General features: G+C 39.4%; 1 protein-coding gene across 1 annotated transcript in view; it reads right to left on the bottom strand.

The window, feature by feature from the left end:
• Nucleotides 1-76: 76 nt before the first annotated feature.
• The window catches only part of LOC128869136 (dual specificity tyrosine-phosphorylation-regulated kinase mbk-2-like), a 163,339-nt gene continuing 138,999 nt past the window's right edge, over nucleotides 77-24,416 (bottom strand). The window contains exon 5 of the mRNA XM_054111631.1: nucleotides 77-115. Within this exon, the coding sequence (XP_053967606.1) occupies nucleotides 92-115 (24 nt within the window). The 3' untranslated portion in view covers nucleotides 77-91. The remainder of the gene's footprint in view (nucleotides 116-24,416) is intronic.

The following is a 24,416-nucleotide window of genomic DNA, read 5'->3' as shown; positions in this document are numbered from 1 at the left end:
TTGGACTGTTGAAGGCCTCAGCTCAACAATTTCTGCGATTTTCTTTTGGGTTTTGCCCTCCTTATAGTGTTTAATCACGATTTCACGCCTTTCAATTGATGCGCGTCGACCCATCCTGATAGCCACCAAAATAATAAGTGAAATAATTTCTAATAGCATATTAAGCAGGTAAAAAACAAATCAAAAGTCAATTGAAGTTTTGTATTACTCTTAAATAACGGTTAATTGAAACAAACGAAATAAGCGAAATAGGCTGTGACGACGATTTTGCAAGAGCTTTTGTTGTTGCTATATATTTTCTTCTTTGATAATATTTTTGAATTTTGTTTTTGTTCCGTTACACGAAGAAGTGAATAAAGAATAAAATGCAAAAATTTTTTTTTTTGTAATATTGCATTTTTGTTGTTTATTTTTCAATGAGAAGTAAAAATATTGTCTCACACGAAATAAGCTGTGAGTCACTGTATACGCACCACGTATTCGCACGCATGGCTGGTCTAATACAGTATCAGTCTCAAGTAATTGAATGAGTGAAGCGTGACGATTACTGCGAACTACAATCCACCTCCTCTGCTACATCCAGTTTTAACGGCATCTCTGTCTTTACGAAAAAGAACGTAAAGCTTGAAATCGAAAAATTCAGCATCAAAAAAGTTTGAGTTGAGCCAAGTCTCAGTTATAACCCCAACATCATATTCACAACAAGAACTAAGCAATCGCACTTCTTCTGACTTACTTCTTAGTCCGGACGCATTTTCATAATAAATTTTAATTCGATTATTAAGCCTGGCACAGGCAGATAATTCTGCGGCGGTTGATTTACTTGCTTGCTTAAAAAATTAAACGGACGAATAGATACATTAACAGGCCAAATCTCAGGCTTAAGCAGTTTATCGTAATTATGCTTACTAACACCTAACTTTGAGTTTATGTGCCTAAGAAAGTCTGCGTTTGTCTCTTTTTAATGAACTTATAGCGTAAGATATGCTTCGTATCTAGGCCGGCATATTTTTTAACATATTGAATGATGTCATCCGTTGACACCGTAGGTGAGAAAGAGGACAAATGTAGCCACTTAAAGCGAACAGCAACCTCCAGTTCGTTGTTCTCACCAGACCCAACAACACGAAATTGATTATTCTTACGTTTATTCTTTTTACCCTCAACAGAGACCCAAGCAGAATCAGAGGGAGCCAGCGTAGAGTTTTTCTGTTGTGCAGCAATTATCCGCGAAGGTAAATTATTATTAACACTCTTAGCATTAACGGAGGGAGCATCAACTCCACTACCAACAATCGGGCGAAGTAGTAACGGAGAGCTATTGCGAACGACAGGCATAACAGGCGGCGATAAATTCTCAGCGGCAGAGGCAGCAGCGTATGTGACAGCAGCAGGGGCGTCAGCAGCAGTATTCGGTGTTATCTGAAGACGAGAGGCAGCGGTATAACTGCTGGAAGCAGAACAAGTTGGCACAGTTGTTGTCGTTGAATTGGTTGTGTTGGCAGCGCGCGAGATACGCCAGTATTACTTCTTCTTAATTGGCGCGATAACTGCTTACGCGATTTTGGCCGAGTTTAACAAAGCACGCCAGTCGTTTCTTTCTCGTGCTAACCGGCGCCAATTGGACACACCAAGTGAGGCCAAGTCCTTCTCCACCTGATCTTTCCAACGCAGAGGAGGGCTTCCTCTTCCTCTGCTACCACCAGGTGGTACCGCATCGAATACTTTCAAAGCCGGAGCGTTTGTATCCATTCGGACGACATGACCCAGCCAACGTAGCCGCTGGATCTTCATTCGCTGCGCTATGTCTATGTCGTCGTAAAGCTCATACAGCTCATCGTTCCATCATCTGCGATATTCGCCGTTGCCAACGTGCAAAGGTCCAAAAATCTTACGCAGAATCTATTAGCATCAGCAGAAATAGACACAGGATTTACTGCAGTAAAGCAGTTCTTAAATAATCTCTTCATAGAGAGAAGTTCCGTTTGAAGGTTATCAACCTTTCCCAGTAGCGCTTCTTTTTCATCATAAAGAGATCGCAACAGAGAAAATATGTGACCATTTTTTGCTCTAAGCCCAGCTAATTCTTTCAAAACAGCAGTGAGCGAAGATTCCACCCCTTTGTCAATTTGCTGACCATTGTTTGGCTTTTGAGTAACTGGCGGAATAGATGGTCCTTGTTGTTTTTCAAGCACATGAGCAAAAACAATATTCTGATCCTACACCGGCGGCAATGCATCAGGTGTGTTGCGGGGTGGAGGCGGGGAACGAATTGAGTTTCGCCGCGCTTTAGTACAAACTGCACAGAAAAATTCACGATCTGACTTCACAAAAAAGTCAGCATCAGCTTCTGAAAGGTTAACACATTTTAAGTGGAAAAGTTCCTCGCATTTGGAACATTGAATTTTCGGCTGACCGCGGTCGACTTTTTGCTTGCAAGTGCAAGGCATGCTAAAAGTGTCGAGGTAAAAGTTAAAATTTAACAATTACAATCGCACATTACAAGTTAGGGTAAAACTTCTTTTAAAAGCGAAAGTCAGCTAAAGGTTCGGATAAAAGTCACATTTTGCCTTAAAAATCGAATGCGTTAAAGTATCTTTTACGGTTTGTTTAGAAGTTAAAGCCGAGAATTACCAATACGATTTATCCACTTTTCATGCATGGATACGTTTCATGGGATGTGTACTTCATATTGATTACAGTTTAAGAATTTGAAAATGGCAGGTAAGAAGCGAGGAAGAAAAACTAATCGTTGCAGAAGATAAAAGACGATTTCAATTATTATTCAAAGAACGAAAAAATCTTCTAAAAGATGTACCGAAGCACGGTTCAGGTGGCAGTAACGGTGACAATACCGCCAAACGTGGGCAACATGCCTGGCTCAGTACACAAAATTCTCTACCATGGGACTGCAGTAGTTGAACACATCGGAGTAACCCGAATAGGAATCTTTACAGAAGAAGCGCAAGGTCACGAAATAATGATTTGACAAATTTAGTACTCGTAAATGCAGCAGAATACTGACGAAATCACTTCTATATCTCGCTCAATTGCGCCGGAAGAGAAGTACGATGCGACTAAAGATTCCTTCATGAACATAAAAATCGTGATTGGCGACTTCAACGAAAGGGTGGACAAAAAGGAATTTTCGGTCCCACAGTAGGAAAATTCAGCCCGCACAACGAAACATCGGGTAACGGACAGATGCTGATCGACTGCTGGGGTTCGGCACATGGTAGTTTGCAGCCCCAGGTTCCAGCATAAGAAGATATACTAAGTTACGTGGCTGTCTGTTAATCGAAAAACGCGAAACCAGGTCGATCATGTTGTGATCTAGTGTTGTAGATGGACGTGCTATCCGAGGACCCAACATCGACTCGGATCATTGCCTTGTTACAGTCCAATTACGCCTCTATGTAGCAAAAATCGTACATATAACCACACAAAGAATGTTCCGACATCGGAAAGCTGTAATCGCAACAGACTGCCAGAAGATTCGCCATTCGACTCTCACTCCTGCTCTCAGAGAGTACTGCCCAACAACCCGGCATGCGGGAGCAATGGAGCAACTTCAACAATCGTTGGCGTTACCTGACCATCAAGAGGTGAGAGTAGCGATAACGTAGCTAATAGTCTAAGAGCTCATGACCAAAAAAACCCAACATATTTTATACTTCTTGAAATTTTGTGTGAGATTAGTTTTTTAATACTAGAATCGATATCCGGGTGGCTGGCTGCTCAATAGCGGTCTTAATTATGCGTTATTTTTTAAAATTGTTAATAAAAAACATTTACTCAACATATTTTACACCACTTGAACTTTTAACAGAATTTCATTTACGGTCTGTATAAAATGAAGCGATGGTTGCCAGCCCATTCTCGTGGTCCCAAAGTACTGCCAGCCCATGTTGAAAGTGCGTTGATGGAAGCACAATCAACATATTTTATACCGGCTGTCTTTTTTACACAACATTGGCAATACAATAAATTGATGAAATGTGTAGAGCCAGCCCATTCTGATGGTCCCATCACATGGAAAATTTGGAAAATTTCATTCCTGTGAGTGCGAGCGAGACCGACTCACGTGAATGTGGGCGCGCGAGAGAGAGCGTATGTATATTGTTCATATTCTGTCTCTCCGTACAGTCTTGCAAAAATGGGAAGGATGAAAGGTTTGTTCATCAAAAAATTAGAGAATGGGATTTTTTTTTTCTTTTTCTTAAAAAAGTTTTTATTTCTAATTTAATAAATAGAAATAAAGGATTAATATTTATTTAATTAATTTATTAAATGAATAGAAAAAAAAAAAAAATTTAATTTTTAATTTTCTATGTCAGAAATAGATTCCGAGTCTGAACTGCAATAGTCATTTTCTATTTCTTCAGCTTAAGCATCTGAAAGAAAATCATACCGTCAATCAAAATACCTGATAGTTGCAATATTTCGGACTATGAATGAAGGCGTAAAATACTATACCTGATTCAATGTTGTCATTCGTTGAAGGAGTTTCTATGACAGCTCCAAGGACTGACAGAGGGAATTGGTCGCCATCAAACCAATTAAAAGAAAGAAATTCTCCATTTCTCACCCAGCCATTCGATTCTGGGAGATAACAAGTTGGAAATTTCAAATAAGCGTTTCGCCATGTATTTCCAATATATTGAGCTCGGAGAAGTTGCTGATGTAACTCGGTTTTACATGGCGGTAAAGACGATGCGTCGAAATTTTTCAGCTGTTTCTGGAATGCTTCGTTTACATTTGACGCTTTATATGACTCCCAGAATTTAGAAAAGCGACCGCTGTTCACGTCATTTATGTTTCTTAAATTGTACATTTCGCATACAAATTTTTCCAGCATTTTAAATATATGATTTTTTGTTGCAATGGAGTTTATATTCCCCAGTTCAACAAAAGCATTTTGATATTCCGGTGATTTTTTTAATATCTGGAAAGGTATTTTCTTGCCTTTTCTGTAAAAGGCCGGACTGTAATCACAGCCGGTCAGGGCATGGAATCCTTGTAAACTCTGGCATAGGGATGGGCCGAGTTGTTCACTGAGATCATTGATATCTGACACCAAATAATGTCTCGCCAACTGATATCTCTGTTGTTTTGGAAACCATGATCCGCAGCCAAAAAATAGCTATTGTTAAAGTGGCAATGCAGATCCAAGCAACAGAAAAACCACGATTTGACAATTTATTTATCCATCCAGGTGCCTTCCACATAATGATCGCTTATTTTAAAGCCATAGGCAAATATATCACAGATTGTGGTCTCATGGACGTTGCCGTTGAAAGCGACATTACTGCTGGCGGCTCGGTAAATAGTTTTGTGATTGGAAAACATTTTAATAGATGCAAAAGGATACACCCAATGATGGCTTTGGGCTTGCAGTGCCTTATGTTTGAAGCATTCGTAAAGCATGAAAATATAAATTATTGTGATGAAGTACGTTCTGCCTTAGATGTTTATAAGAACGTAGACAGTTATTTCCTTGATGTAGTCAAGAATCGGGATGTTTCAATGTTGTTGTTTAAATACTTCAAATACCAAGAAGATTGCTTGAATGGAAAATTTGGAAAAACGCAGCAATTGTACACAATGTACATACATCTCGTCCATCATTATCTTACACTAAGTCGAAGTATTAGGACTGGAGACTTCATACTTTTCAAATACATATTACCGAAAATAGCAAACATTTTCTTTGTATCCAACCAGCCGAATTATGCACGTTGGCTAGTCAGATATATCGACAATTTGAACAAGATTGAGGAAACGCACCCATCGTTACATGTTGCCATAAAAATAAAAGAAGGTTTCTTTGGCATAAAACGAACCGACAAAGTTTTTTCAAGACAACCGATTGATATAACCTTAGAACAAACAATTAATGCCGATGCAGCAAAACGTTTGACGGGAATAATCCATTTCACAAATTCCATTTCTGCCCGGCAACGTTGGGCAAAAAGTCATGCTATTCGTGCTGCCATCATTTCCCATGTATATGAAACTGCTGGTTTGAAGGAACGTCCCGATATCATAACGCAACTGGAACCGCATATCATCAAAAGAGATTCTAATCAACTCCGAAATTTCATAAAAACTTTTAATAAATTTATGAACCCCTTCGATGACAGCATTGACAGGAATTTTCTCTTCAACATCGCTACGGGAAAGGCTGCATCATTGCAGGTTGAAAATTATTTATTGACATTTGAACAATCAGGGAGCCAGTTAAGGGAATAATTCATTGCTCAGTACTCCATAGACCCACAGCGATTTGAGAAAGCCATCACAAGGGTTAAAATTTGTAAGTAAATAATAAAGCAAAAGTTGCCAACCAGGTCTACGAAATACGCTTACAACGGGATCTATTTGCACGAATTGTGGCATTATCGATGGATTTCAATATCGACATCGAAGAAATATTCTCTTATCCAATAACACCAATTCCGTTATCTCTATGTCATTCTGATGGAACAATTTGTAAGATTGAAAAATCTGCAATCACTCAGGTTTTACAAATAAATACAGCTGATAACATACCGCAAATATTCGACATAGTCATAATCGATGTATTTTTCCTGCTCCACTTAATGAAAGAAAATCCAAACACTTTTGGAAATTTATCAAAAAAAATTATCGCATTCATGCAGAAGACACCGGCCAAACGATTCGACATCATATTCGACCAATATTTTACTCCATCCATTAAAGATTATGAACGAATACAAAGAGGAAATGTCAGCAGTATCGATTATAACATCACAGGACCCGAACAAACTCGACCTAGATTTCAATAAAGAAGTAAGAAATAGCAAATTCAAGGACGCACTGGTCAGATTTCTCATAGAACATTGGGGAACAGTAGAAATGGCGCCATTTATTGGCAATTCAACCATAAAATTGAATTACGATGTGTGCTATACATTTACAAGTGACGGCGCCTCTGTATCGAAAATCGTCGATGAGGAAATGTCATGCGAACTTCAGGAGGCAGCAGATACAAAAATAGTGTATCATGTGTGTAAAGCGGTCTGCGAGAATGTTTTAATAAAATGTTCCGATACTGACATACTGATCATCGTGCTGGGTAACATGGACCATCTTTCGCATGACGAATTGCACATATTTATGGAATTAGGAACTGGCAATAACAAACGTTGCATTGATATCTATGATCTCAGTGAACAACTCGGCCCATCCCTATGCCAGAGTTTACAAGGATTCCATGCCCTGACCGGCTGTGATTACAGTCCGGCCTTTTACAGAAAAGGCAAGAAAATACCTTTCCAGATATTAAAAAAATCACCGGAATATCAAAATGCTTTTGTTGAACTGGGGAATATAAACTCCATTGCAACAAAAAATCATATATTTAAAATGCTGGAAAAATTTGTATGCGAAATGTACAATTTAAGAAACATAAATGACGTGAACAGCGGTCGCTTTTCTAAATTCTGGGAGACATATAAAGCGTCAAATGTAAACGAAGCATTCCAGAAACAGCTGAAAAATTTCGACGCATCGTCTTTACCGCCATGTAAAACCGAGTTACATCAGCAACTTCTCCGAGCTCAATATATTGGAAATACATGGCGAAACGCTTATTTGAAATTTCCAACTTTTTATCTCCCAGAATCGAATGGCTGGGTGAGAAATGGAGAATTTCTTTCTTTTAATTGGTTTGATGGCGACCAATTCCCTCTGTCAGTCCTTGGAGCTGTCATAGAAACTCCTTCAACGAATGACAACATTGAATCAGGTATAGTATTTTACGCCTTCATTCATAGTCCGAAATATTGCAACTATCAGGTATTTTGATTGACGGTATGATTTTCTTTCAGATGCTTAAGCTGAAGAAATAGAAAATGACTATTGCAGTTCAGTCTCGGAATCTATTTCTGACATAGAAAATTAAAAATTTAATTTTTTTTTTTTTTCTATTCATTTAATAAATTAATTAAATAAATATTAATCCTTTATTTCTATTTATTAAATTAGAAATAAAAACTTTTTTAAGAAAAAGAAAAAAAAATCCCATTCTCTAATTTTTTGATGAACAAACCTTTCATCCTTCCCATTTTTGCAAGACTGTACGGAGAGACAGAATATGAACAATATACATACGCTCTCTCTCGCGCGCCCACATTCACGTGAGTCGGTCTCGCTCGCACTCACAGGAATGAAATTTTCCAAATTTTCCATGTGATGGGACCATCAGAATGGGCTGGCTCTACACATTTCATCAATTTATTGTATTGCCAATGTTGTGTAAAAAAGACAGCCGGTATAAAATATGTTGACTTGTGCTTCCATCAACGCACTTTCAACATGGGCTGGCAGTACTTTGGGACCACGAGAATGGGCTGGCAACCATCGCTTCATTTTATACAGACCGTAAATGAAATTCTGTTAAAAGTTCAAGTGGTGTAAAATATGTTGAGTAAATGTTTTTTATTAACAATTTTAAAAAATAAAAACGCATAATTAAGACCGCTATTGAGCAGCCAGCCACCCGGATATCGATTCTAGTATTAAAAAACTAATCTCACACAAAATTTCAAGAAGTATAAAATATGTTGGGTTTTTTGGTCATGAGCTCTCCGTCTATAAAGAACAACAAAGCCGCGCTAACCGACTGGCCAAAGTCGCTCCCAAAGCGCTTATCTATTGGGAACCAATATCGGTTAGGATAATGATATAGCAAGACTCCGAAAATAAGCCAGAAATATTACATTCATTCAGTGCTACGCCCTACTGAAGCAGCTGACACCACGGCGAAGGAAGCTTTCTACAGTCTCCTCAAAAAAGTGGGTGACTTTAATGCTGAAATAATTACTGACAATACTAATGCGGAAAGAGTAAAAAGCAGGTATGGCATCGGTAAGCTAACCGAAAATGTTAACCTTTTCGTCAAGTTGTGCACAACAAAATCAGCTTGATATAAGAGGAACGCTATTTTTTCATTAGGGGATACATAAAGTTACATTGGTGTTCCCGGACAAAGTAACCGAAAACCAAATAGATAACATTACCATTAGTAAAAAATAGCGCAGTTCACTCTTAGATGTGTGCTATATATGTTTTTAGTGACCACCACCTGATGACTGCATTAAGGGGGTATTCTAGTCTAGAAATTTGAAAAAATCGAAAATTTTTTTTTTTCAAAAGTTGATAGTTTAACTATTCAAAAATATCTCCCGAAAAGGATTTTTCAAAATTCGAATTATTTTCGAAGCTACAACTATTTTAGTGACGCGACAGCTGGACTGGTTTGAGCGGTCGGCGAACTTTAAACGTGTTTTTCTCGAAACTACTTCTTTCGATACGGTCGGCACGATATCTCAAGTTCTAATCAACCGATTTGCTTGAAATTTGTCATGAATATTCCTTAAATATATCTCTATCGTATGAAGCTCGAAAAACTGGAAATTTCAATTTTTGAATATGTGTAAACAATTCGAGAAAGCTTAAAAATAAGAGAAAAATCGACCTCAATTTTTTGAGTAGCCGCCATTTTATGGAAAAAAAATTTTTTTCCGTTTTTTCTGGTTCATACGATAATGACATTCATATTAATTAAGAATTTGTATTTTTTTTTTTTCAGATGACCACAAGGGTAGAAATCGTGACGACGGGGACACTGCCTGTTTTTCCCCCCTTCCACTTCAAGGACGCATAACTCCATGAAAATTCATTTTTTTTTTTCAAATTTATTTTGTGTGCTCCTAATATATGAATAAATAAATGATAAAAAAATGTATCGTAAAAATATCAATAGCTTTTTTTTTATTCATCGTCAAAAAATGCTCGAAATTCGGGCCTCTAGACTAGAATACCCCCTTAATACGCATAAAGCTGGCTGCACTTAAATGGTATAAAAATATAAATAAACAGTCAACAAAAAAGTCTGCAAAAGCCACGTAAATTGTCCTCTAACGCTCTAAAAATTTCACTAAGACAACTCCCAGCTGATCGTAATTGGGACTCCACAAAGAAATCTTTCCTCGACTTCGTCGAAAAATCTGTAGGATATCTCGAAAAGAAACGGAAGGAGTGGATCTCAGAGGAAACCCGGCAAAAGATAGCTGGACAGAAAAATGCTAAAACGGCTCTCAAAAACACTAGAACACGATCAGCCGAACCGACTTCCAAATGGAATATAGAAAATTAGGTCGCGGAACTTGACAGAAAACATCGCCAAAGAAGCAGAATCAGCAGCCGAAAACTGCACAAAGGCACCTTCCAAGCCAATAAATTTCGATTGCGGCAAGCTGATGACCTCGACAGACACTCAACTGCAGCTTTGAACCGATTTCTACAGAAAAATGTTGGAAACACACCGAGGTGATTCCGAGTCAATATGTGATTACGTTGTTCACCTGGAAAATCCAAATGTGAATACAGAATGCCCAAGTAATGCAGAAATCTGTCATTCAATAAAGTACCTGATAGCCCCTGGGCTATTACGTGCTGGCCCCATAACAAACGTAGAGCTACTACAGCCAATCATCGCGAATTTGTGTGGCATCACACTTATAAGCATGGTCAAAAGAATTATAGCACATATCCTGAACAGTCGTTTAGCCGCAGTGATATTGCCGTATATGAGAAAAGAGCCGGCTTGCTCTTTTTACGGCCTCATAAATCATGTGTGGATCACGTCAACATCTTACGCATCATCGTTGAACAATCGGTAGAGTTAAAAAGGCCTTTGACACCTTAGAGCATGACGCCATTTGGAAAGTGCTGGCGTGCAAAGGAATACCAAAGAAGATGATATCACTTGTCAAAGTATGTGCAGGCAACTTGCTGCATTCTTCATGACAACCAAGTTGGTGACAAAGTAACTGTTAAATATGGCGTGAGACAATGCTGCATTTTACCACCATTACTTTTGATTACTGTGTTGCTTAAGGCAACTAAGGAAAAGAGAGGCATTCCATGGGGCCAAACTGAAAGGCTCGAGAATTTAGAATACGCTGATGACATCAGTCTTGCTCCTTAACGGAACGATAGGAACTTATATACTTAGTCCTTCCATAAGTTTTTTAAATTTTCATTCGAAATGGTCACCATTTGATTTTACACAAGCCTTCAAACGATTAGGCCATTCAGCTATTGTAGCAAGCACGGTTTTCATGGAATTTTGACGTCGCTGCTTGAACCAAAGAATGTTTGAGACTCTCCGAAATTCTGTGAGGTCTTCGACAGGCCATGTTCTCTACTTCTAACCACAAATCTTAAGTCCAATAGATTCAGATGGGGACTTCCAGACGGCCTATCTTCTGCGACTATGAACCAAATATTCCTGGCTATGAAAACAATATTCCTGGTTTTTAAACCACTGCTGGGTCGTTTTTACCTTATGGGCTGGCCTTTACAAGACACTCTCCACCAAACCATTACGGAGCTGAACTCTTGGAACATCATTTTTTGTGTCTTTAGAAATTTTAGTGTAGATTTTGCCGTTTTGCTTATTAAAAACTTCTTCAACAATAAAAATTTTGTATCTGTGAAACGAATATTTTCATGGCCGTTAACCGCATGCTGCTTGCATCTGTCGAGTCTAATTTTCTTCAAACGTGTTGTCAAAAAATTACCAGTTGGGCGACGGAAGGCTTTCATGTGGAGATCATCTCTTATTCGTCTTGACATGAACCTGGTCGATACATTAATTTCCTTGGACATGATTTTTTATTTTCTAAGGGATTTTGAATTTTCGAATTCTTTGTCGAACGGCTTTTGTGGCTGTACTGGTTCGAACCACGATTGTACTGGTTCGAACCACGAAAAACGATTGAAGCGATTTGCAGGCAAGCAAGGAACTTTAAACTTTTTAACTAGAATTTTTAGAACTTTTCTGGGCATGAAGTTTTATAGCCCATTGAATTTATTTATTTAAGTCTATGAATTACAATCCTTACAGACTTATGATATAAAAGTTGCTTAGACTAAACTACAGATATACATGTAATTAAAAACAACTATAATATAGAATTCAGGAGACTTAAAAATGCTACTCTTGAAAGCGGAAAAATCGAGAACAACAACATTATGAACGGATTTCAATTCCCGTAAAAAACGAGTAATGGAAGCATTACTGGCATACTTAGTTTTAAAGTTTCCCCCATAAAAAGGGTAGAAGTTCCTAAGAGATCGTTGAGGAACATTAAATCGAATCCTTTCCCACAAGTAGGGACAATCAATTACTCCAGTAATAATATTATGAGTAAAAGAGAGACACAGTATAGACCTACGAATTGCTAAGGACTTGAGACTTAAAAGCATGAGACGACCAGAATATGACGGCATGGGATCAATAAAATACAGAGACCGAAGGGCATATTTGAGAAATATTTTTTGCACACGTTCGATTCTATTGATAGCCTGCTGACTACACGGTCTCCAAATAAACACAGCATACTCGTATTCTAAATGAGATATAACAAAAGATATATAGAGTAACTTAGTGGCGTTCCGTGTGACGAAGCACAACATCGGAAAAGATTTTGAAGTAATAGGACTATGAATAAGTTCGTGCGGTTTTTTTTCGAAATTTGAAACTTTATTGACGTAAAATGGTTACAAATTTAATATTCAAAATATTGTCCATCGCTTACTACTACTTTTTCCCATCTTTCTGGCAATTCACGGATTCCCTTTGTGAAAAATTCGGTCGGTTTTGCCGCAATCCACGAATCGATCCATTTTTTGACTTCATCGTAATTACGGAAGTGCTGGTCAGCCAGGCCATGTTGCATCGATCGGAAGAGATAGTAATCGGATGGCGCAAGGTCTGGACTATACGGCGGGTGGGGTAGGACATCCCATTTGAGCGTTTCTAAGTATGTTTTGACCACTTGTGCAACATGTGGCCGAGCATTGTCATGTTGCAAAATAACTTTGTCGTGTCTATCGGCGTATTGCGGCCGTTTTTCTCGCAGTGCTCGGCTCAAACGCATCAATTGTCGTCGGTAGACATCCCCCGTAATCGTTTCATTCGGTTTCAGTAGCTCATAATACACAACACCCAGCTGGTCCCACCAGATACACAGCATAACCTTCAGGCCATGAATATTCTGCGCCGACGTCGATGTTGAAGCATGGCCAGGGTATCCATACGTTGCCCGACGTTTTGGATTGTCGTAATGGACCCACTTTTCATCGCCAGTCACAATTCGATGCAAAAAACCCTTTCTTTTGTGCCGTTGAAGCAGTTGTTCGCATGCCATAAAACGGCGTCCAACGTCTCTTGGCTTCAATTCATACGGCACCCAATGGCCTACCTTTCGGATCATTCCCATGGCTTTTAAACGTTTGGAAATGGTTGATTGATCAACTCCCAAAGTTTTTGCAACCTCTTCTTGCGTTTGAGCCGGATCTTGATCGAGCAATTCCTCCAATTCGGTATCCATGAACTTTGGCGGCGCACCCTCGCGTTCTTCGTCTTCCAAGCCAAAATCACCACTTTTAAAGCGTACAAACCACTTCTGGCACGTTCGCTCAGATAGAGCATGCTCACCCTAAACTTCCACCAAGATACGATGACTTTCGGCTGCTTTTTTCTTCATATTAAAATAATGAAGAAGAATTCCCCGCAAAAACACATTATTTGGCACGAAATTCGACATTTTCAAGTGTGGTAAAAATATTGTTGTTTACGCTTCAAATAAAAAACTTATACTGACGTTTGTGCCTTACGACAGTAGCTCTCCAATGAATGTTTGGAGATGTGGATCGATGGAATAATAATCAAGTTACGCCATCTGTTGTAAAACCGCACGAACTTATTCATAGTCCTATTAATATAATTTATATGGTTATTAAAAGAGAATTTGTTGTCGAAGATAACGCCAAGGTCCTTAAACTCGCTAACACACTGCAGGACACATGTCGAAATACGGTACTTAGTGCACTAAATGTTAGATGTTTTCGAATAAGATATTTTAAAGCACTTAGATAAGTTCAGCGAATGTCGTGAATTCTGGCACCACAAGTAAAGCCTATTCAAATCCGCTTGAAGTTTAGTGGCATCCTCTTGAGTCTTGATCGCTGAGAAGATCTTAAGGTCATCAGCATAAAGCAAAAATGTAGCATATGAGAAACAACTTTTCATGTCATTAATAAATAACACAAATAAAAGCGGTCCCAAGATACTTCCTTGCGGAACACCAGCGGTGGCAGCAAAGGGGGTAGATGAAATACCATCAATTGTTATAACACGACGTCTATTGCTCAAATAAGAGTTTATCCATTGCAGAAATGCAGAATGAAAGCCAAAACAAGCTAATTTTTAACTAAGATTCTATGAGAAACTTTGTCGAAGGCTTTCGAAAAGTCGGTGTAAATACAATCGACCTGGAAGCCAGCCGAGAAAGAATCAATGCAGTATTCACTAAAAACAGCCAGATTAGATACTGTAGACCTGTTAGCAATAAACCCATGCTGATTAGGGCTAATTAAAGATTTAACCGCAAAGCTCAGCTTTGCATAGACCGCGTGCTCAAAATTTTTGGAAATAGTTGACAGCTTTGAAATAGGCCTATTTCTAACGTCATTTTTATTGCCACTCTTAAAGAAGGGCGTAATGAAAGAGAGCTTCCATGCGTCAATGAAACACTCCGACGATAAAGATTTTTTGAAAATAATTTTTGAGGGGAGAGACCAAGGCCGGACAACTTTTTATCAAAACTGCTGAAAGTCCATCAGCATCAGTTTGAGAGGATGAATTTAACATGAGAGAGGAAAATACCTTCAAAGTTCAAGTTATAAACTAAGTTAGAAGAAAAGTCGGAAGGAGGATCAAGTTCTTCGTCAACAAAATTGGATTTAAAAACTCAGCAAATAAGTTTGCCGCTTCACTTGGGCTTCGCGCTTGACTATTATCGAAAAACATACCAGTGGGAACACTGGCACTACTCCTTCTAGATTTTATGTATTTCCAGAAGATTTTGGGATTTGCTTTAATGTTTAACTCCATGTTGTTAATATAGCTATTGTAGAGAGATTTATTTAAATCGTTGAAATCCTTTAACGTTCGCTTATATTTAACGAAATACAAATGATTCTTCGTAGATTTAAACTTCTTGAAATAATTATTTTTAAGATTTTTAAGCTTTTTCAAAGTCTTAGAATACCAGAGTAATTTATAAGGCTTTTTATTTCTGAGCGGAATGTTATCTAAGCAGAGTTTAGACAAGATGGGCGTAAAGGCAGAAAAACTACTAGATGTGTCAAGTTCAACAAATAAATTATCCCAATTAATGTCCAGTAATAAGTCATTGAAATTGACAAAATCGCATAATGAATAATTGAATGATAACCTGGCATCAGACGGAATAGTAGCAAAACAGTAAAAGTCGAGTTTGGCAAGATGCTTATAAAGGGTTTTTCAATTGGCGCGGGTCGATTTTGGCGCCCTGGGGCAGCCATTTTGTTTTGGTGACATCTGTCAAATCTTTTGTTTATTATTCAGTTGTTTATGCCAAATCATCATGGCAAGTTACACGATTGAACAGCACGTTCAAATGATAAAACTTTATTATCAAAATGAGTGTTCATTAACGCAAACGTTTTTCAATTGGCGCGGGCCGATTTTGGCGCCCTGTGGCAGCCATTTTGTTTTGGTGACATCTGTCAAATCTTTTGTTTATTATTCAGTTGTTTATGCCAAATCATCATGGCAAGTTACACGATTGAACAGCACGTTCAAATGATAAAACTTTATTATAAAAATGAGTGTTCACTAATGCAAACGTTGCGCGCATTGCGCCCATTTTTCGGTAGACGTGGTGGCCCTTCCAAATTCTTATGGCCCATATTGAACCATATGGACCTAGACGACATGTGGTTCCAGCAGGACGGCGCTACGTGCCACACAGAAAACGCAATTTTATTCCATTTCAACATCTACCCGCCCTTATTGAAAAACCCTTTATTTAGGAGTTATGGGATTCAAACATTCATTGATCTTGTAGCTTATGTTATCACTTACAAATGCGAGGTCCAAGATTCTATTCAGAGAATTAAAAAATTATTAATTTGAAATAAATTAAGACTAAGAATATTATCAATAAAATATAATTCATGATTTGCAGTAACATTACATATTTGGTGTGAGAATAGAGGTAGAGACTCTAGTACACCAGTTTATCATACTTAAGTTGAAATGACCTAATACACATAAATGGTTGTCATTTAGACTATTTAAGACTACATATACAATGTTGTCCACATGCGCTAATACGAGGCAAGTAGATATAAAGAGCCTTGTGAATTGGGATAACTTATGCAGACGCAGATCTGATCTAACAGAGAGTCAGCGTTCATGAGGGGGCACAAAAATGCGTTTAAGTGACACTTGATAGCAATAGAATGTCACCCCCGCGCAAGCACCCTATTTTTGCAGCATTCCTGTCTTTGCGAAAAACGTTAAATAAGTTCGGGTCGAAGAATTCACTGTCATAGAAACTTGTATTTAGCCAGGTCTCAACAAGAACGAAGATGTCGTAATCTTACTGCGCATTAAGGGAATGTACATACTCAGCCTTTGTAGGCATGCCGGATAAGATCTGAAAATAGACCTAAGACCACCACTAGGTAGATTGGAAGATGTTGTTATGCCGGTGTCGGCTGCTGCGAATCCTTTTGAAAAAAAGCGCAACTGCTTCACTGTAACGTTTGTTGGCCAGATTTCTGAGCTTAACAACTTTTCATACGAGGGCTCCGGAGCTCCCAAATTAAAGTTGACTCTTTTAATGCTGGTTAATGAAACATCCTTTTTAATCAGTTTGAAACAGGAAAGTAAATTTGTACTCAAGCCTGTATGCTTAGAGACGTAATCTTTAATAGCATCTTCAGATACGGAGGGAGACAAAGAAGCCAGGTGTAACCATTTGTATTTGACCGCGACATCCAAATCATTAAAAGTATTTGTTCCTATTACTCTTACTTGGGTCTTGCTCCGTTTCTTATTGACATTGGTCCACTGTGCATTATCAACCGGAGCAGCAGCGACTGACGCAGAAATGTTTACATGTTTTTTGCTCCGTTTATTATTGACCGTCGTCCACTGTGCATTATTAACCGCAGCAGCAGACGAAAGAACAGAGCATGAAGTGGACAAAAGAACAGCATTAGAAACAGCATCGACTGGTGCCGAAACCTTAGCGTATGTATGTGTAGACAGATTAGAGCGAATAGCAGCAGTCACTTTAACTCCAACATCAGCATTAGCAGCAGTAGTAGGTGAGAGAGCGGCCGCCGTAGCCGAATGGGTTGGTATGTGATTACCATTCGGAATTCACAGAGAGAACTTTGGTTCGAATCTCGGTGAAACACCAAAATTGAAAAAAACATTTTTTTAATAGCGGTCGCCCCTCGGCAGGCAATGGCAAACCTCCGAGTGTATTTCTGCCATGAAAAAGCTCCTCATAAAAATATCTGCCGTTCGGAGTCGGCTTGAAACTGTAGGTCCCTCCATTTGTGGAACAACATCAAGACGCACACCACAAATAGAAGGAGGAGCTCAGCAAAACACCCAAAATGGGTGTACGCGCCAACAACTGTTGGTGCCGAAATCTCAACGTGTGAATGTGAAACAGCACTTGACCAAGCATTAGATGAGGATGGTAAATTATTACTAGCGACGGGCGAAGAAAGAGCAGCATGAGAAATTAGTGATAACTAGATGAGAATTAGTGGGCGGGTACATTTAGCAGCAGTTACTTCTTTAGCTGCAGCTCACTACCAAACTTCTCAAGAGCAACAGTAATGCATAAGCGTAGGTTATTAACCTCAGTTGTGAATAAGGAAATCACATTATCTTTTTCCAGCAGATTTCGCTGCACAGAAATAAGATCTGAGTGCAAATTGTCAGTTTTCTTCAAAAGTTTATCATTGTCCTCACGAATATCACTGATTACTTTATGCACACCAGCATTCTCAGACCGAAGAGAAACCAATATGCTGTATAGTGATTCTAATGTTACTTCTCGCTTATTAGTGGTTTCACTGTCACTATCACTTTGATTAAGCGAACCAATAGAATTTATATTTGATGAGTTCGATGAATTGGATTGAACATTTGAGTTAGTTCCGTTAGTTGATACGTTCGTGGGAGGTGGAGGGAGTGAACGGATTGATTTACGCCGAGCAGCAGCACAGACAACACAGAAGAAACTCCTATCCGAGCTCATAAGAAACTCCAAATCAGATGGTAGGATACCAACAAATTGCGTATGAAAAAGTTCATTGCACTTCGCGCACTGCCCTTTCGACTGAGCCCTTTCAACCTTTTGGCCCCACGAACAAGGCATTATTATGCCTATATAGTTTGTAACTAATTAAGTTAAGTTATATTTTTTTTTTTTTTTTTGTTAATTTTGCGTAATGCAAGAGTCACTGTCTCAGGTAACGCTAATTTTCTTAGCATTGAGAAAAAAAATCAAAAGAATAGTATCCAACTTAAAAATCAAAGCACGACTCTAGCATAATAAAACACGTCCGTTGGGCGCAACACCTCACGAAAAAAATTTGCATAACAAAGTGCGAGTTTCAAGGGACTGCAAAATACCGTGCTTCTTCTACTATATAAAAAAATTGAGAATGTCTTTGTATGGAAGAAAAGGCGTAGCACGTTAGCGAAAAAAAAAATCTGCATGATTTTTGTTGTAGTACGAAATACCGGTATTTTAAAAAAAAAAAATAGAAGGGTTTTATAATTTTGCTAACAGGATGTGCATATATGACAACAAATCGTAGGAGTATGAATTAACATATTTGAGCCATACCTTGTGTTAATTTCAGCACAATCGTGGAGGTATTCGGCTGAAAACCAGCCGAATTTATTTATTGATTTTAATAAACTACGGTACAAATTACCTTACAGACTAGACACAAATGCAAAGAAATGCAAGCCAAATTTGGAACTATAATACAGGGTGGGCTGTATAGCGTTTGCTTTTTGCACCACCTATTTTTTTTTCTAAATGGTAACACAAATGACAGGTCAAATGTGTTCATAATTTATTTAAAGGTTTGACATATAAGAAATGGGACGCTATACGCTTGAACAAAATTGGGAAATATTGAAAACCTATTTCCAAAGTGGTGAGTCTTCTTCTTCTTCTGCGGTTACAGTAAATGGCGAGCGTTACCGTGACATGCTCAACGAGTTTTTGTTTGCAAAAATTGAAGAGGATGACATGGACGACATTTGGTTTCACCAGGACGGTGCAATTTGTCACATTGCCAAAGATACACTCGAACTTTTGGCTACCGTTTTTGAATTCCGATATCAATTGGTCGCCTCGGAGCTGTGATTTAAGTCCGTTGGACTATTTTTTGTGGGGAGCCGTTAACGACAAATGCTATGCGAACCATCCAGAGACGATGCTTTAAAACACGAAATCGAAGTTGCCATTCATGAAATTGGAGCCCAAACAATCGAAAATGTGCTTAAAAATTGGGTCGATCGAATGGCCTACTGTAAAGCCAGTCGTGGCAGTCATTTGAACGATATTATTTTTCATTCATAAATGACAATGTTCAATCTTCGAAAAAAAAAAAGTTTGAAAAAATATTAATTAGTTTTTTTTTTATAGCCGATTCAAAAAGCAAATTTTACATGGCACACCCTATATTAGCAATCAATATAAATACAATATTAAGTAAATACATTTAATCCAAATTATAAATGAGAACGAACAAGAGCTGTAAACGGTAGTTTATAGGTATGCGGATCAAAAAATTCTGACGTATTGCGACGGATGAAGCCTAGAACCGAATACGATTTTTAAAGAATAATATTAATGTGACCACTGAAGGAAAATTTCGCATCGAATAATACTCTGTTACATTAGCTTTGATGTTCCGACCAGTATTAAGTATATAGTTTTTGAAAAGCAGATTATCTAAGAACTTAAATTTCTTTTGAAAATGCTTGTATAACAAAAAATTATACTTCTTTTTAAGATTTCTTAATTTCTTGATTTTCTTATTATGACAAGGTGACTTATAACAGGGCTTCTTTTTTAAAGGAATATTATTATGCATTATTGATTCAAAATAAGAAAGATAAGTGTGAATGCTCAAGTCGGGCAATAATTCATCCCATTTAAATTCTAAAAGGGAATTATTTATGCTGACATAATCACGGGATGCATAATTAAAAATAGTTTCATCAATGCACGATAAAGGTAGAAAATTTTACTTAATATATAAAGTGGCATGATGAATATCGACATCGGATATTGGAGAATTACACTTCGATAGGTTGGCAAAACCCCTACACTGAACCCTCCCCGAAGGTGCCGACTGGTAATAGGTAACACAGTTCTCACTCTGCACACAGTTGAGAGGTAGCTAGCTAAGGTAAGACTTCACAGACAAGGGGTCGTTACTCCTTAATAGTACGGCATTTGTAAATGGAGTCTTACTACTTACGGATCCAGGTGTCATGCGACCCGTGCCGAAGATCAGCATGGCTGGGGGCCCTTTTCAAATATAGCCCTCCGTAATAACTAGCCTTGCCTGTGTAGCGCGGGACCAACTGTGAACGCATCATCAAACAACAACAAAAAAAAAACAAATCAAAACAAATAAAAAAAACGGGGCATCATGCTCCGAGAAGCGAGCAGCGGTTAAAACGAGCTCTCAATCTGCCGCCACGACGACTGAAGTCACACTTAGTCAGAGTGGACCGGCGGCAAGCGCTGGCACTGGGACTGAGGTTAAGCCTAGCTCAAGTACATCCTGCGGCAGCCGTCGGAACCAAACCAAATAGTCGGCATCCTGTGGCTATGCCGAGAACTGGGGAAGATACTGCCATAGGTACACCGAGGCCAGTGCTCTCGCCGGAAGATGGCCGACGGTAAGGATCACTGATCCAACCAAAGCAGGGTACTTGGAGAGGCGTAATGCCGTCAAGATACTCAAAAGGCTACACCTCCAACAACGGAGGAGCTGACGAAGGAGGTAAGCGAGTCGATAGAGTGGGCGAAGGTACTACCTTACTTCACCCTCGAAAGACCAACCACATCGTCAGCTGCCACCAAAAGACAAAGGTCCACTGAAGAGGTCAAACCGTCAGTGAAAAGACCGAAAAATCGAGGCATAGCGCCTTATAAACATCATTGGTGTCCTGGATGAGGGTGATCCCGAAAGAAGAATTCCTAGGGCCCAATGGAAATGGGTGCAGGCTGCTCTGACCAATATGACGCTAGAAGTGCTACTAAGCAATCCAGGTAGAGCTATAGAAAGCAGCAATAGCGAAGATCGGGGAAGTCTACCCTGGAGCGAAGCTTGTGGTAGTAGACAAGAAATATATCCCGTCTCGACCGAGGGCACGAGTTTGGGTCCCTACACCCTCCGACCCACAGAAAATCATGCAAATAACAAGTGCATGCTATCCAGGCCTACCAACGGCGGACAAGGCTTTTGACAATACAGTAACAGTAGACGGTGTGGTGACGAAACGTGCATCAACATAGGTAATGCTGTTGCTAACGAACGACACGCTAGAACCTTTGGCGAAAAGCGAAGGTATCATAAACTACGATTTTGGCAAGGTGAGAGTGAGAACCCATAAAACAGATGCTGATGCCATCGACCAATTGGCCTCAGAGATTGAAGAGAATGACGCTGAGAAAGATCCAATGGAGTCCTCAAGCAACGTCGAGAGCATGAGGGTCTGAGCTCACAGCTAGACTTGAGAAAATGAGTACGAGTACGACAACTGGGCTTCCAGCTGGTTCGAGTACAACATACTCAGAAAGAGAGCTCTTGAGCGAGTCCCAAGAAGATAAGAGTGCAAAGAATGCGTCTCCTTAAAATAAACCTATAACATAGCAAGATAGCATCGCAGGCCTAATTGATCGCATGGCAGCCGACAACCCTGATTTTGTCCTCATTCAGAAGCCATGGATCAATGGAGGGCGCATCTGCGGATTGAGCACACCGAAATATAGGCTATACACAGCGGACTGTGAAGGTAAATCAAGGTCTTGTATTATGGCAAAAACAGAACTAACCACATTTATGATTCACAACTATAGCAATATAGACACAACTACGATAAGCTGGAAGACAGATGGTAACAAGTACCGCCTATCGTATTTTTATATGGCACACGGAGATCCAGTACCGTCGAACCTGCTAAAAGAACTGATACTGGACAGCGAAGCTCACGGCAACAAACTACTATTGGGAGGCGACGCAAACGCCCGTCACACTACCTGGGGTATATATATATATATATTTGGCGCGTACACCCTGTTTGGGTGTTTGGCCGAGCTCCTCCTCCTATTTGCGGTGTGCGTCTTGATGTTGTTCCACAAATGGAGGGACCTACAAGTTCCAAGCCGACTCCGAACGGCAGTTATTTTTATGAGGAGCTTTTTCATGGCAGAAATACACTCGGAGGTTTGCCATTGCCTGCCGAGGAGCGACCGCTATTAGAAAAATCTTTTTCTTAATTCTGGTGTTTCACCGAGACTCGAACCGATGTTCTCTCTGTGAATTCCGAATGGTAGCCACGCACTAACCCATTCGGCTACGGCGGCTGCCGGGGGGTAGTTCAGATATTAACGAGCGAGGCGAGTCACTCTTCAATTTTATTATGGGAACCAAATTATTGCTCTGCAATCGCGGTAATGAGCCTACCTTTATTGTACGTAATCGTCAGGAAGTTCTTGATATTACGTTAGTTTCAGACTCTATTATAGATAGAATAGTGAATTGGGAGTTACTGAATGCACATTCATTCTCTGATCACAGATGTATAGAAATGCACTCAAATCCAGGAACCATAGGAAAACAAACTGGCTAAGATACTCTCAAGAACTAGCAAAACGTTTGCCCATGGATCCCCAATGCAACCAAGCCCTGCATAAGGCTTGTCCAGCAGCTAGGGATAAAGAGAAGAATAAGCCACCCTGGTGGTCAATCGAACTGAAGAAGCTACAAAAGAATTGCAGGAAACAATTCAACCGAGCCAAATCTCCCAAAGCGAAAACGAATGGGACCTGTATTATGATAAACTAAAAATATATAAGAAAGAAATAAGAAAAGCAAAAAGGTCTTCATGGACCACTTTTTGTGGGGAGATCGAGACTATGGTAGAGGCATCTCGGCTGAGAAAAATCCTAACCTAGTCTGCTCAACCCATAGGGTATCTTCAGAAGCCAGACTCCAGCTAGACAGAATCCAGCGAAGAATCATTACACTTACTACTAAATACTCACTCCCCAGGTAATTTAGAGGAAGCGATAACCGCCAATATTTAAACTTCGGATGCGGTACTAGGTTCCGACACCCTCAACATTGTCACAGAAGCCAAAATAACTTGGGCTGTAGAAAACTTTCAACCATATAAAACACCGGGTCCAGATGGAATAATCCCTGCACAACTACAAAAGACATTGGGCAACATTATGAAATGGCTAATAACCATATTCAGAGCAACATTACGACAAAACTACGTCCCCCTAAGGTGGAGGGAAGTCAGGGTGGTTTTCATACCAAAGGCTGGTAGGAGCTTATATACCAAACCTAAAGACTTTAGACATATTAGCCTTTCCTCATTTCTATTAAAGACGTTAGAGCGATCAATAGACTCTTTTATAAGGGAAACCTTGACACCGTCGCTACTCGCGAGATCACAACATGCATACTCTACATGCATACATACAGAGGCAGCATTAAACTCACTAGTTTCAGAGATAGAGAAATCAATAGAGAATAAAGAGTTTTTTCTGGTAGCTTTCCTAGACATAGAAGGCGCCTTCAACAACATCCTACCGGAGGCCATAACAAGCGCGGTGACTGATTTGGGTGTCGCCGAGGGCCTTGTGAAATTTACGGAACAGTTTCTGGTAGACAGGTTCGTAATTTCGACGTTGGGTGCCTCGACGATACGCAGATCCGTCAGGAGGGGCACCCCTCAGGGCGGTGTACTTTCTCTTCTGCTGTGGATTCTGGCAATGAATCAATTGTTGAAGAATCTAGAGGACAGGAGTATACACGTAGTGGCCTACGCAGACGATGTTGCAATATTAATAAGATGGAAATTACCAGATACCCTCTGCAACATAATGCAAAATGCTTTGAACGATATAAGCCGGTGGGCTGTATCAAGTGGTCTTGGGGTAAATCCCAACAAAACAGAACGAATCATATTCACCAGAAAACACAGGATACCTGTTCTAAACCTGTTGGCGAGCTACCAAGGACTAGTATTAGATAGGAAGCTCTCGTGGTAACAAACGATTAATAATAGAATATAAAAAGCAAGCACAGCACTCTATACATGCAAAAGAATTATGGGGGTGAAATGGGGCCTAACCCCAAACATAGTACAGTGGCTATATACCCCTTCCTACAACAAACTGCAGACTTTTGTAAGA

This window comes from Anastrepha ludens, chromosome X (assembly GCF_028408465.1).
Source record: "Anastrepha ludens isolate Willacy chromosome X, idAnaLude1.1, whole genome shotgun sequence".
In the NCBI taxonomy this organism is placed as follows: domain Eukaryota; kingdom Metazoa; phylum Arthropoda; class Insecta; order Diptera; family Tephritidae; genus Anastrepha; species Anastrepha ludens.
Note: the sequence above shows the minus strand (reverse complement) of the source record. Positions and strands in the feature narration are given on the sequence as shown.